This window comes from Canis lupus, chromosome 6 (genome assembly GCF_003254725.2).
Source record: "Canis lupus dingo isolate Sandy chromosome 6, ASM325472v2, whole genome shotgun sequence".
NCBI lineage: Eukaryota > Metazoa > Chordata > Mammalia > Carnivora > Canidae > Canis > Canis lupus.
Window position 1 is genome coordinate 62694406 of NC_064248.1, and position 14721 is coordinate 62709126.

The 14721-nt window shown below is 39.1% G+C and overlaps 1 protein-coding gene across 7 annotated transcripts in view; it reads right to left on the bottom strand.

Annotated features, from left to right (window-relative positions):
* The window catches only part of DNAI3 (dynein axonemal intermediate chain 3), an 81568-nt gene that overhangs the window by 41077 nt on the left and 25770 nt on the right, over positions 1-14721 (bottom strand). For 6 of the 7 annotated variants that reach the window (XM_025417792.3, XM_025417794.3, XM_025417788.3 and 3 more), the window contains exons 9-14: positions 11797-11987; positions 10896-11020; positions 8723-8812; positions 6293-6379; positions 5279-5407; positions 2266-2339 (exon numbers count right to left, since the gene is read on the bottom strand). In XM_025417792.3, the coding sequence (XP_025273577.1) occupies positions 2266-2339; positions 5279-5407; positions 6293-6379; positions 8723-8812; positions 10896-11020; positions 11797-11987 (696 nt within the window). The remainder of the gene's footprint in view (positions 1-2265; positions 2340-5278; positions 5408-6292; positions 6380-8722; positions 8813-10895; positions 11021-11796; positions 11988-14721) is intronic. The other variant, XM_025417793.3, reaches the window with a different exon arrangement.

Below are 14721 nucleotides of genomic sequence, written 5' to 3' on the forward strand. Positions count from 1 at the left end.
TTTTAGCAAGAGCATTCTAATTGGCTTTTGGGGAGGGGCCCCTTCCCCATTGCATGCAGTAAGGTTGGAACTGTCATTCAAGGTGCTCTGCCCTTTCCTGTGTGGCCAAAGGGGTGAGTTTCTGATGTAACAGTAGTCAGGTTCATTCAGATGGAAGGTGCTGGCCATTCACTCCTGCTACGCAAATCCCTGGGGCTGTTTCTGAGGCCTGAGTCAGCTCTGTCTTTGATTTATCAACATCATTACTTACTACCTATAGTATATATATGCATATATGTATTTATATACACCCACACATAACTCTCTCTCTACATGTACAATGAGTTATGGGTGGATAAGTTATGGGTACTTGCCTTCAAAGCCTCGTTTTCTCTATCCATAAGTATTTTTCAGAGTTGTTGCAAATATAAAAATAGTTAACCTATTGAAGCACCTAGTAGAGTATTGGCATAAATTTCTAATAAGTTGATTTTATTCCCTTAAGTTAGCCATAGTCAATTTCTGTTCCTTGCAATCACAGAATCTTACCCAATATTTGTCCACAGGATGAATGATGTGTCCCTCACCCCTTGCCCATAGCTCCTATTAATGTTACTTATGCCTTCATCTTCCACTCCATAGCCTTCAGCTTCTATGGACTAAGGTGGCCTTATTCCATCGAGATCAAAACTCTTTGGAACACTCAAGCTTTGCCAGTATTTGAAGACAAGATAATATTACTCTTCATGTTTCCTACTTCGTTGTGAGTTTTTAGTTCCATAAATTGGGAGATGTAGGGATCCCTGTGTGGCGCAGCAGTTTAGCGCCTGCCTTTGGCTCAGGGTGCGATCCTGGAGACCCGGGATCGAATCCCACATCGGGCTCCCGGTGCATGGAGCCTGCTTCTCCCTCTGCCTATGTCTCTGCCTCTCTCTCTCTCTCTCTCTCTGTGACTATCATAAATAAATAAAAATAAAAAATTAAAAAAAAATTGGGAGATGTAATTTTATTTAAACAAACATTCTTCAACATAGTTACCAACTTGTTTATCAAAAGAATTTTCTATAAATTTGCAATAAAAATGTAAAACTTTTCCACTGTTAAAAAGCCTTCCCAATTAAATGGTGCAATCTTTGTGAGATAAAATTGATGTAAATTTAGTGTGAGACTGTAAAGAAGCAGCATAACTCTGGATAATGTTTTTCAACATTATCAACCCTGAAACCTAGTTAATTCTTTTTACACCATATTTGTGTCTAAAAGTATTTTTGTCAACCAGCAACCATCTATAATATTCTGCCCTATTGTTAATATCAGGTTTAATTGCTACAATAAAGATTATTTAAGGAACAGAAGAAACTAATGATTTTAGAAGCATCTAAGAAAAAAGAATATAAAAAAAGAGAAAATAATATATTATATGAAAACATTTTAGGTAGTGTTTAAAATAGGACTGTGATGTTGTGAATTATAAGATATATCAATCTCTTCTTCCTCCAGGATTCTAGCAGAGTTTCTGAAACCCTTGGAATTACCTAGATGGTGAGAGTGGTTAAAGCGCCTTTTGTTATGTTAATGAGGCAACATTTGGAAAGCTCCTAAGGATTGGGGTGGGTTGCCAATGGAGCCAACCTTGTAATGAGAGAGTTGGAATTTTCAGTTCCACCCCCTGACCTCCAGGGAGGGGAGACCTACAGGAGATTGAGTTCAGTCACCGCTGGCCAAAACTTAACCAATTGTACCTATGTAATGAAGCCCCGTAAAACCTCAGTTCAGGGTTCAGAAAGCTTCCTAGTTGGTGAACACGTGGAGATTTGGGAAGAGTGAGCACCAAGAGAAGGCATGGAAGCTCCTCACCCCTTCCCCATACCTTGCCTGTGCATCTCTTCCATCTGGCTGTTCCTGAGTTAAACTCTTTCATAATAAGCCAGTAATCTAGTAATTAAATTTTTCTCTTAGTTCTGTGAGCCACTCTAGGAAATTAATCCTTCCTAAGGAAGGAATCTTGGGAATTTACTATCTGCAGCCAGTGACAAGTACAGCTAAGGACCTGGGTTTGTGACTGGCATCTGAGGTGGCCAGCAGGGGAAGGGTGGTGGCGGTGATATCGTGTTCGAGACAGCAGTCATGTAGGACTGGATCTTAACCTATGAATCCTGGTAGGTAGTATCAGAATTAAGTTGAGTTTAAGACTCCCAGCTGGTGTCCAGAGCTCTACTTGGGGAAACCTCCCACCCCACCCACTGTGACTTTGAAATTGAGCCAAGAACACTAATAAAGACATACCAATCAGCTGAACATGTGACAAGCTGACAGCATATTCCACTTCGATTCTCAAAGACAGAACCCATTCTGTTAATCTGTTTTTTAAAAACACAAGAAGTAAGTTCTGCATACCTAGAACATAATGACTTTCCTCAAAGCATTTTACTTTTATAATATTTTCTCCTTTGTTTTGATTTTTATTAAAAGAATATAACACTATCACAGAAATTTGGAGAATAAGGCTTAAAATGTAATTCTGACGTGTATTTTTTCCAGTCTTTTTTTCACAGAAACAGTCTGACATAGTTTTAACTAGCATGCATAAAAATTTCTTTTTTTTCTTTTTTTTTGCATAAAAATTTCTAAGATTTTTCCAGTTGATGTAATTTGAACACTTACCTGTGTTACTAATAAATCACTTTAACAGTTTTATATTATACATATTATACTTCATTTAATTATCTATTATATCATTTCCATTATAATTAGAAATGTAGGCTCTTTTGCTTTTTTACTATTAATGATGGAATAAAACATATGAATTTTTAATGAGATTGTTGAGCAGATAAGGTCAGTAGAAAAGAGTTTAGCGTTACAATAGATACCCACAGTCTCCTAGCACTGGCAAGAGTCCAAGGAGGGTTCATGGCTCCTCAGGGCCCTAGAAGGTCCCAAATTCCAACTAGCTAGCTTTGAAACAAGGTGAAAAAGATTTTGTGGCAATCTGTGAAGGTGCTACTCTCGAATCAGTAGGAAAACATGACTTTCCCCAGTTCCCTACATTCCCGGAGGACTGATGGGCAGGACAGTAATCAAAGGTAGGTGCTCCAGCAGCAAACAGTGAGAATAGGGGGTGGGGAAAGGAGCCAGGTGCTGCACTGCTAAGCCCTGTGGGCATCCCAGGAGCGAAGACCCTGGAAACTTGGCCAGGGACACAGCAGCCTGAACTCTCTCTGGTTTCTAACTACTGCCAACTTCTACTCATCTGATAAGCAACCCAGAGTCCACGTTGTCTCTCCTTCTACTGAGCCTTCCCTGCTGTATGAAGTGCAAGACCCCAGAAGTGTGCTTGCTCTGGGCTTTTATGTTTTAATGATTTAAACGATAGCAACCATATAATAATATCATAGAAATTTGGAAAATAGGAGGTTTGAACATCAAATATAATTCTACTTATATTCTTTTCCAGTCTTTTTTCATGAATACATTTGAGATAATTTGTTAGGATGTGCATATAATGTTGTATCTTGAAGCATGAATTAGATTATTTCATAATATTAATTCCCAAAATTTGAATTACTATTCAAAGAGTTGAAGATTTGGATGATTTAAGGGTCACACTGGCTGTCTTCCAGAAGTTTTATGTTGGAACCAGCAGTGTTAGAGTTTACTGGTTTCACCACTGCATCCTTTCTAACACAGGGTATTATTATCGATTAAATTTTTATTTATTTATTTATAGATTATTTATTTATTTATTTATTTATTTATTTATTTATTTAACAGAGAGATAGAGAGAGCCAGAGAGCACGAGTTGGGGGCAGAATGGCAGAGGGAGAGGGAGAAGCAGGGAGCCCAATGTGAGGCTTGATCCCAGGACCCTGGGACCATATAGCCCAAGCCAAAAGCAGACACTCAATCGACTGAGTCACTCAGGTACCCCTATTAAATTTTTATTCAGAAATTAAATAGATCCCAAATAGTATATTATTGCTGCTTTATTACTAATTTCTTTGATATTAGAAAGCCTGAATGATTTTCATGTTTATCTAGTAATTGTTTTTCAGTATATGTTTTATTTACTGGAAATTTTGTATTTACTATATTTAAGACCAATATTTTCCTCCATTTGTTGTTTGTTCTTTCTTCTTTAATTTAGAAATGTATGTATGTATGTTTTGAATTTCTTTCCATGTTAATTAGCTTAGAAAACTATCCCCAATCCAGAAATATGACATTCTATCATATTCTATTTTGATTTTTATTCTATTTTTCCTGTGCTTTATTTTTACTTAAATTTATAATCATCTTAATTAATTTGTGTATATAGTATGAGCTGAAATGAAGTTGGAACAGAGAGTTCTTTGCATTGCCCTATCTTAAGCTCTTAGAGATCATAGAAACTATCTGGCTCTTTGTTTTGGTCCATTATAACTTTTAAGCCTTGCATAATCCATTTAAATATGTTTAAGGGCAGGGTGCCTGGGTGGTTCAGTCAGTTGAGCATTCTTCAGCTCAGGTCATTATCCCAGAGTCTCAGGATTGAGCCTCACATAGAGTTCCCTGCTTAGTGGGAAGTCTCCCTCTGCCTCTTCCCAGCTCATTCTCTCTCTCTCTGTCAAATAAATAAAATGAATTACCTTACCTAGAGGGCTAATTACCTTTTATAACTCTACTTTTCATAATATTCTTTAATATTCTCAAAATACATAATAGACCCTTAGTATCCTTTAAGGGAAACATTTGGGGAGCTTACCCATTTCCAAATTTACTAACACCAGACTTAGTGAGTCAGGTGCATAATTACAAAGCCAAGCTGCATTGCAGGTGCTAGGCAGTCAGCTGAACTCATTCACAGCATGACTATTTTTCACCCACCAGCCTCAAGGTGCACTCAGTTCAATATTGCCTTGGCAAAATAAAACATTACTATATGTCATGGATCTTCAGAGTTGCCTGCTCCAACTAGCTGAAATCATTAATTTTAAATCCACAAAGGCTGAGAGTATAAAATATTTGCATTCTACTTTTACCTATCAAACTCTTATCTTCTCCATTCTTGTATTATATCATTGTTGACACCACTTACATTTTTTAGTGGTTTATAAGCCATTGAAGTTGAAACATTGGCCTTATTCTCATCCCCAAGCCAGATATTGGCCAGGCAACACCGACACAACTGTTTGATGCCTGGTTCCTGGTTATTTTATGATTTAAATGTAAATGAATTGTTGACTTGAAACATGCTCTTTGAATAAAATCTTCTGAAATGCACAATCCAACAGGAGAAAATTAGGAAGCCATCAAGACTCACCTCAAATGTGTCAGGCAGCCAATGTATATCTGTAATTACTTTCTTATGACCATTTTCTATTGAGGAGACTGCACAGTGTCTGATGTATGTTGCTTCTTTATTACTATCTGGTTCAAGGAGAAACATAGGCTGGAAAAATGCCAAAAGAAGGTTAGGTGTCAATTTCAGAGAGCTAATGAGTGAATTCATACCTTACTCATTATTCCAGTTAAAATTAGTAACTTGGAGAAATACTAGTTCAAAGAAAAACATGGTGTTTCAGTGTATCATATATGTAGGTAATAAGATTATATATTTTGCCTTTGGCTTAGTCTAAGATTTCATGTCTAAACAAGAAGGATTGACCCACTCCCTAAAGAAATGATGAGATCCCATTTTTAAAGGAGTGTTTCATGTATACACAGAAGGCCACATCCCACTGTGTCTTGGTGAAGGCCCGTTGGTGTTCAGGCTGAAGAACGGGGGTAAAGGTGTGCAATATGGTGGGTGAGTACTGTGTCAGGAGCTGAGGAATCTCTCCTCAGCCCTCTTGACAGCATCCACAGCTTCACAAAATCACAGTACATTATTATCGGAAAGGATTGTAACCCCTTTATTTTATACATGAAGAAACTGATGCTTGCTGAGGTGAGAGGACATGCCCAAACTCACAGGACCACAGTCCAGAGCCTACATACATGGCCCTTCTGTCCTGTGCTCTTTCCATGACATCATGATAGGTAAGTCACTCGGTCTCTTTATTTTATTTAACAACAACAACAAAAATAACTTCACATCCTCAGGTAGGTCATGCAACTTGTTTTATGGACTTTTTCACCAAGGGCCTACATAAAAGTGATTGAGAATATGTCCATGAATAGATGTGAAGGTGAAAATACTTGGTGAAGATGAAGTGAAATAATACTTTTTTCCCACTCTATTGAGTCTTTGCATAGTTTGGCAGTTCTGTTATGTGCTTTTTGACAAACTTCTGAATTGAAAAAACTTGGAACTGAAAAGTTATAAAAAGCTAACCTTGAGCGTGGCTTTTTTACTTCTACTGCCACCTGTCTTGATGTTTTCTATGCGATCTGCATGTGCAGTAATATCCCACATGACAATCTAAAATAGAAGTAAATGTTATTACAACATATTTTCAGAAAACAGCTAATTAGATCTTAAAGATTTTTTAAAAGCTATTGGTATTGGCATGCACTCTGATGAATCAATCTTGAAGGATAATCAAATGTGGCCAACATCTTTAGTAAGTCAGCAACTTTTAAAGCTAACATGAAGAAGAATGTTTTCTTCTCTATAAAAGTATTTTTAGCCCTTTGATTTCTGTGCTTGTGCTTGTGTTAATAAAGGCTTGTATTTTTTTAAACTCCAAGATAAACAGTATGCAATTTCCTCTGCTTTTGGGAATATGCTGTGACTGGGAAGAGCTGCTTTGCCCGTTCTCCAGAAGTAGTACAAACACTCAATTGTCCAAAAAGGCTGGAAAATGATGATTTCTACTTAATTGAATATTCTAGCCAACTGCAAATTTGCATATACATGGATGGTCATTTTTGGAAAAATGAGAATAAAATAGAATATACAACACTAAAGTAGATAAATTTTCAATGAATACAAATCATTTCAACACACTGAAATGTTAACAAAATGTCAGGATTATAGAATTGCGAGTGGTTTAATTTTCATCATTTACTTACTTACATCATTACTTTTCTAAAATATTCTTTTTATTTTTTATTTTTATTTATTTTTTTTATTCATAGAGACACAGACAGAGAGAGAGAGAGGCAGAGACATAGGCAGAGGGAGAAGCAGGCCCCATGCAGAGAGCCTGATGCGGGACTCGATCCAGGGTCTCCAGGATCACGCCCTGGGCTGCAGGTGGCGCTAAACCACTGCGCCACCGGGGCTGCCCTAAAATATTCTTTTTTTAAAAAAAGTTTTATTTATTTAAGTAATCTCTATAATCCAACATGGGGCTTGAACTCACAACCCCGAGATCAAGAGTCTCATGCTCTTTAACTGAGCCAGCCAAGTGCCCCCTTTCTAAAATATTCTTAAAATTGTATCACCTTCATAATGAGTAACAAAAAGCATTTCAGTATTTGCAGGGCTTGGAGGGTGGGCTCTGGGTCATCCTTATGACCACCAGTTATTGTCGAACAAAACTGAGGGGGAAAATTATTTTCCTGGTTATTTTGGTTCTGGATAAATGGTCGTGGACACTGTAGATAGTTTTTTTTTTTTTTTTTTTTAAGATTTATTTATTTATTTTAGAGAGAGAATGGGTGACGGTGAGAGGTAGAGGATTGCGAGCAGACTCCCTGCTGAGTGTGGAGCCCAATGTGGGATTCAATTCCATGACTGAGATCATGACCTGAATGGGAATCAAGAGTCAGATACTCAACTAACTGAGCTACCCAGGTGTCCCCACTGTAGACATTTAAGTTTTCCATCACAAGGACATTTTCCTAGCTACACACAAAAAGATCATATACCGTTAATGGTCAAACTCAATGGGTCACAGTGAATTTAAATTCTGATCATAAAACAGCTTTATTAAAGAAACAGTCAGTTGGAGGATAGGATCTTTTTTCATATAAATTAGATAACTTAAAAAGAAAAGAAGGGGATCCCTGGGTGGCTCAGCAGTTTAGCGCTTGCCTTCGGCCCAGGGCCTGATCCTGGAATCCCAGGATCAGTCCCACATCAGGTTCCCTGCATGGAGCCTGCTTCTTCCTCTGCCTGTGTCTCTGCCTCTCTCTCTGTGCTCTTATGAATAAATAAATAAAATATTTTAAAAAGAAAAAAGAAAAAGAAAAGAAGAGGGCACCTGGGTGTCTCAGTGGTTGAGCATCTGCCTTCGGCTCAGGTCATGATCCCGGAGTCCCAGGATCAAGTCCATTATCAGAATCCCCACAAGGAGCCCGCCTCTCCCTCTGCCTATGTCTCTGCCTCTGTGTGTGTGTGTCTCATGAATAAATAAATAAAATCTTTAAAAAAAAAAAAAGAAAACAAATATGGTATCAAATAATAGGTATATAAATTCAGTACACTGTATGTTTTTCCAGTGAATTTCTCTTCAAATTCTGGATCATTCCCTAACTCCTACCCATAGGGAAATGTCAGAAAAGAACTCTTGATCATGAGGTATTAATGCTTGTGTTTTTTGTTCTTCTGTGGAATCTTGTACAATATGCAGTTCTATTTCACAAATACAAACAGATTTGACTCAGTTTCATTCCAGTTCTAACTAGATTACTTTATGGACACCTCAAGTCCTGATATCGTGTCTAGCACATCTATATACCTCAGTTCTTGGCACACAATTGGCATCCATTCCTTCTGCCATACTGAATCCTTAAATTTCAAATAAACTACCTATCAAAACCTATTACAGAATGTTGTCAAAATTAATAAATAGCTGGAAAAAAAATCCATAAGTACCTGTCCGTTTATGCAGCCTCCAGCAATGATATTAGGGTCACTTGGACAGAACTTGAAGCAAAAGATGTCATCTGGACTCTCCAGCATTAACTAAAGAAAACCCCCCAAATTCGAGAGATAATGAGAAAACCTATTAAAATCGGAGGGAGAAAATAGTAAGACAGTCAAAAGTGGAATTTGATAGCTGTGTATAAGAAATGTGGACATAGAATCCCACTTCTGGATGGGAAGTTGTTTTGGCTGAATTTTGTGAATGTTGACTATGTGCATGAGAGAGGTATGTTCTCAAGGGCCTGAGTTCTCCCTTCCTCCACCCTGCACATGTTAGTAGATGTTGTAATTTTTTATAAACAAGAAGACTAAGCTTAGTGTTTCTGAAGCTCTGTGAGGACAAGATACTTGTCTGTTTTGTTCCTTGCTGTCGAGCTAGCACACAGTAAGCACTCAAAAAGAAACGTTGCTGAATGAGAAAAGATAGAGGTATTGCCAGTGATAATATTTCAAATTTTAAAATAATACAGAGGGATCCCTGGGTGGCGCAGCGGTTTAGCGCCTGCCTTTGGCCCAGGGCGCGATCCTGGAGACCCGGGATCGAATCCCACATCGGGCTCCCGGTGCATGGAGCCTGCTTCTCCCTCTGCCTGTGTCTCTGCCTCTCTCTCTCTCTCTCTCTGTATGACTATCATAAATAAACAAAAATTTTAAAAAAAGTGTATTAAAATAATACAGAACCCAGAAGGTGCACAAACTCAAGTACCTGGAAGGTAAGAAGGAAGCGCTGCAAGGAATATACCAGTGTGAAGGAATAGGTATATTAATCATCTTTGGCACCTGTGCTATGTGTTAGCACCAAGCAAAATATGTGCATGCATGATGCCTGTTCTTCCTTAACCACGACCATCAAAAATATGGGGCCCAGAGGCCATTGGTTTGCCACCATCGAGCTAAAGTCTTCAGACTGGAATTGGAGTGAATCATCTTTGTTTATTTGGTACTCTGTAGCTTCTAGAGAAACTTCTACTTTTAAAATAAATTAGAAATATATCCTCCTATTGTTTTGATAGAACAAAGACAAAAGAAATCATTTATATTATTTCTTTAAGAAACGATTTGCTTGTCTTTTTAAGCTATTCTTCAAAATAGAGAATTCTTTTTTTTTCTTCTTCCTAATTTGCCTGAAAGTTCAGCCACACTTCCATCATGTGGACAGGAAAGTAACTCTAGCCCACTAGAAAATGTTAGAAAATCCCTACTTACCTTTATGTGGTAATTAGGCTGACAGGAAAGAACAAGAGATCTGTCATTTTGATCTCTAAGTCTATAATAAATAGTGTACTAGAATCTACTATAGTAAAACTGCCTGAATTCAGATGAAATCGGGAAGAAGGTAGAAGGGAAAGCTAGGGTTTCTTACGGAAAGCCTTAGTTATACAATACTTTATAGAAACAAAGTATATTTAAGTACATTAAAAAAAACTTAATCTAATACAATAAAGCACCTTCTCCCTAAGCAGGACTTCTTTTGAGCAGATGATGGAAATAGAACCCTGTGGGGCAAATCTGGCCCTTAGCCTTGTTTTATTTGAAGTCTGTGTTTGGTTTAGTTTTAGTTGAAACTAAACTATTTAAAAATTGGGAGATTTCACTCAAAAATTCAGATCTGGGTTCTTAACAAATGGAACCACCTGGCAACAAGAGAGCTGAAGTGTAGGTATCCCATAAGCAGGCTGTACTCTCTCCAGGGCCATCGTGCCATAGTCCTCACCACTCCGCATTGTTTCCCACCCGGGGATCTGTACTCATTACTGTCCCATACTGGTGATCCTCAGAACTGAGGAAATTTATGTGAAATGAACATCTACTTGCATTTGAACAAATAGTCTTGAAATAAAACCCATGAAGGAGTTTGTTTTTTAAAAATGGTTAAATGATCCTCTTAAAATCATTTTTGAAAATAACATGTTGATTCGTTCAATAAACCGTTTCAATAAACTAAGCCTACCCTTTAGTTTTGCTCAAATTGGTGAGAAATTGTGAATTGAAGAAAGCCTAACTTTATAAGCGCTTACCATATTAAGTGGTTATAAAGTACTTTGCAATTAAATCTGCTACATATAAATATGAACATAGTATTTGAAATTTTTAGACTAGGTGGACAGCTCTCCTTAATTACCTGAGGATGTATGGGATCAGAGAAACTCCAGAAAAGAATCAATGATGGTTGCAGCAATAATTTACCCGAAAAGTGGACTCTTTCTTCAAGGGAGAGTCGTACAGCCACTGACACGGCTATTAGCCCTGATTGAAGCACAATTAGAAGTTAAAATCCGCAGCAACTATATACAAAGAAATGTTTTTAGGTGTTCCTGCTCTACAGAGTCACTATTCATTTCCATTTTGATGAAACTTCAATGAATATATTCAATAATAGACTGGGAGTTCTGGGAGTTCTCTTAGAGCTCATATTGTGTAATATGCAGCCACATATTGCTTATTTAGCACTTAAAAGGTGGTCGGTCCAAACTGAGATATACTGTTAATGTAAAGTAAACAGTCAATTTCAAAGATTTAGCAAGAAAACTTTTTTGTGTGTGAGAAAAGGGCCAGTGTGGGAAGACGGGCAGGAAAAGAGAAGAACCTTTTTCTCCTTGTGGTTCCATCTGCATGTGGTTCCAACTGCAGAGGGTCCCACCTCCTTTGGCAGCTGAGTGATTTAAGGGAGGTGTGTTTCCTCTCTTATCCAGGAATCAGAGAGGAAGAGTATCAGGGGGAATGGAATTAGCCTTGGGAGTCCCAAAAGTCTGAGACAAATCCAGATTCAGCACTGCACTGGCTGGGTGACCTGAGCCTGTCACCTCCCTGGCTTGGGCTCTGGTTCTGTCCTTGTGGAGACCACAGTGAAGTGCTCGGGGAACACAGGACTGCAGGGGTGCAGAAGGTGCTCAGCAGGTGCACTGAGCAACTGGGAGTGGTCTTACTGAAATTGAGCAACTGAGCTAGTTTGTAATTTACTATAAAACCAACAGACTATAACTGTGCCACCATAAAGAGAACCGCAGTTGTGTTCATCTCACCATAGATAGTCGGATGCCATGAGACGGAGGTGACCATCTTCTCCTTTAGGTTATGAAGGTCCGTGAAGGACTGGTACTCTTTCAGGTGGGTATCAGTTTTGTCTCCAAAGGTGCTTTCTTCTTCGGCCAGGCACTTCCAGTCATCAACAAATGTGTTCATGATTTCATTTTGCTGCAGGGCTATTTCAACACTATATTATTAAAACAAACAAACAAACTCAAGACATTGGATTTTCCTATTCAGTGGTACGTCTTTCGGCAGCTCCTTCTACTTCATTTATATGGAAAGGAAAAAATATTCTCAATTATATTTGATAACTGATGATGACCCTCATGTGAAACAAGGACTTCAGAGGAAAAAAAAATCCTCATGGCTGTGTGCTACTCAGAACTTCTAGTGCCAGGACGCTGTTGGCTGGTGGCCTGGAGCACCTTCGTGATCTTCCTGGGCGCCCAAGCCAAGGCTGTGCTCTCCCAGGCTGATGCCTGGGCTGCAGCAACAGGGACAGGGGGGCCTGCCCAGCTCTGCCCCCTGCAGGACTCCTCCACAGGCTGTCCTCCCTCTGGAGCCCCCTGCTGGGCTTGGCTGGGACTTTGACAAAGCTCTTCTTGCCCAATCCTGCTTTGTTTAAAAATATTTTTTACATGGTGGGTCCTTCAGTAAACCTCCAATTTAAACTCACTCTCATTTGCTTCCTAAAAACCCCAAACTGACAGAAAAGGCAATTTTCTTAGCCATATTCAGTATTGAATGTTCATATATACTAATTATTCTACAAATATATCATTAGGATTATATGTGATCATGATTATAATGGATATTTATATATTGTATATATAAGATTTAAAGTAAGAGATTCTCAGCAGGAGATTTGGAGTTTAGAAATGTGAGATGTGTGTGTGTGTGTGTGTGTGTGTGTGTGTGCAGTAGTGGTGGGGGTGGTTTCAGTTGTCACTGTACTTGGGAGATGCTAATATATTCAATTCTATTACTAAACTTGCAATGCATGATACAATCTCTAAAATTAAGAATTATCCTGTGAACAATGCTAATATTGCCCTTTCAAGAACCATCTGAGTGCAAGGCTCATCTCTTCATGGCCTAGGGCCCTGACTTGACAGGCTCCTGTCCTAAAGTTACTACAGGAGCTCCCAAAGTGGCGAATGCTCAGATGTGCTGGGAGGCTGGCACGTCTCTCTCCCCCAGCCTCGCACCCTCAATCACTTGTCCTGTGCATCTCTTCCATTGGCTGCTCCTGAGTTGTATCCTTTACAGTGAACTGGTAATAGTAAGGAAAGTGCTTTCCTGAGTTAAAGGAGTCCTTCTGGAGAATTATCGAACTCATTTACAGCTGGTCAAGCAGAAGTATAGCCAGCCCCCCTGCCCCCGGGGACTCAAGATTGGTGTCTGGAGATTGGTGTCTGGGGCAGGCTTATGAGACTAAGCCCCTTACCTCGTGGAGTCTAGACTAACTTGATAGTGCTGAGGGTTAGGGACTTGGTGTCGGACAAGATATGTATTTGGTGTTGGAGGGGAAAAACCCTCCGTTGGTTCCCCAGGGGGTATCGGGAGGAACCTGAGTGCCCCATTTTCCTGCTTCTCCACATGGCTGGTGACTTCCCATGTTTAATGAAACTGGACATTATAAATGACATGTTGTAGAGACCCTGGATTCTCTTTTGTTCCTCCGAAATGTGAAATTTGTTCTATAATGCAGTTAACTTTGCTGGACTCAAACTCCAAATCTCTTGTCAATTTTTCAGCTTCTAGATGCTGGTTCTGGATCCCCCTAGAGTCTCCCCTAAAAATGAGCACTTTAGTCTACAGTCTAGAATCTGATTAGATTTTTATGTAGATCTGGGGTCTTGGCTTACCTGGGCTCCCTTCCTTCCATGACTTTCCCCTGACTGTTTGGTTATTCTGCCCCCGTAGACCTGTATGGCTGTAGGTTTCTGGCACCAGAGCCTCCTATGGGTTAGGCAATAATCCATAGAAAGACCCTTGCAAACTTGCAAATCTCATCCTTCTCCTCTCCAGTCCCTGCTTACTTTTGGTCACTCTCCTGAGCCGTCAAGTAGTTGTGTGTACATTTGTGTATAAATATGGTTTTCTAGATCTTATAACTGTTTTCTGTGAGTTTGACCAACTAATTCCACCATTACTCAGTTATTTGCTTATGAGGTATAAAATGAGGTATGTTCTTGAAAGAAGTAGTACCATAAACAAGCAAACAAACAAAAACAAAAAATTGTTACTCTAAGTTTCTGTCGTGTGTACTGCCCCTGTATATGCTTAGGTTTGAAAGCTTGGCTCATTTGCATAGCCTCTGGAGCTTTCCTATGATTAGAATGCCACCCAGGATTTTACCCTAATGATTGAGAGTCAAAAACAAAACAAAACAAAAAAAACCCTCCTTTAGTTAGACAATTAAATATAAACTCTAAGTATTATAATAGGTACTCCTAAGAATGTCATTAAGCAGTGTGACCCTTAATACCTGTGTTGTTAGGAATTAACACTACTGTTCACTGCTTAATTGAATACTCTTGGTTAAATTCTTGTATTTTATCTTCCAAACTAGGACCTAAAGTGTGGTCTGTGGACCATCAGCACCATCATGACTTGGGAGTTTGCTAAAAATGCAGTCACAGATTCTACCCCAAATTTACGAGTCAGAGTCAGAGTCTGCATGTTAACAAGATCCTCAGGTGATTCATATGCACATTTATTTTATTTTATTGTTTTGCTTGAGAGAGAGAGAGAGAGAGAGAGAGAGAGAATGAGCAGCGGGAGGCAGAGAGAGAAGCAGACTCCTCGCTGAGCCAGGAATCCGAAGTGGGGCTCAATCCAGGACACTGGGATCATGAGCTAAGCCAAAGGCAGACACTGAACCATCTGAGCCATCCAGGTGCCCCTGGATTAAT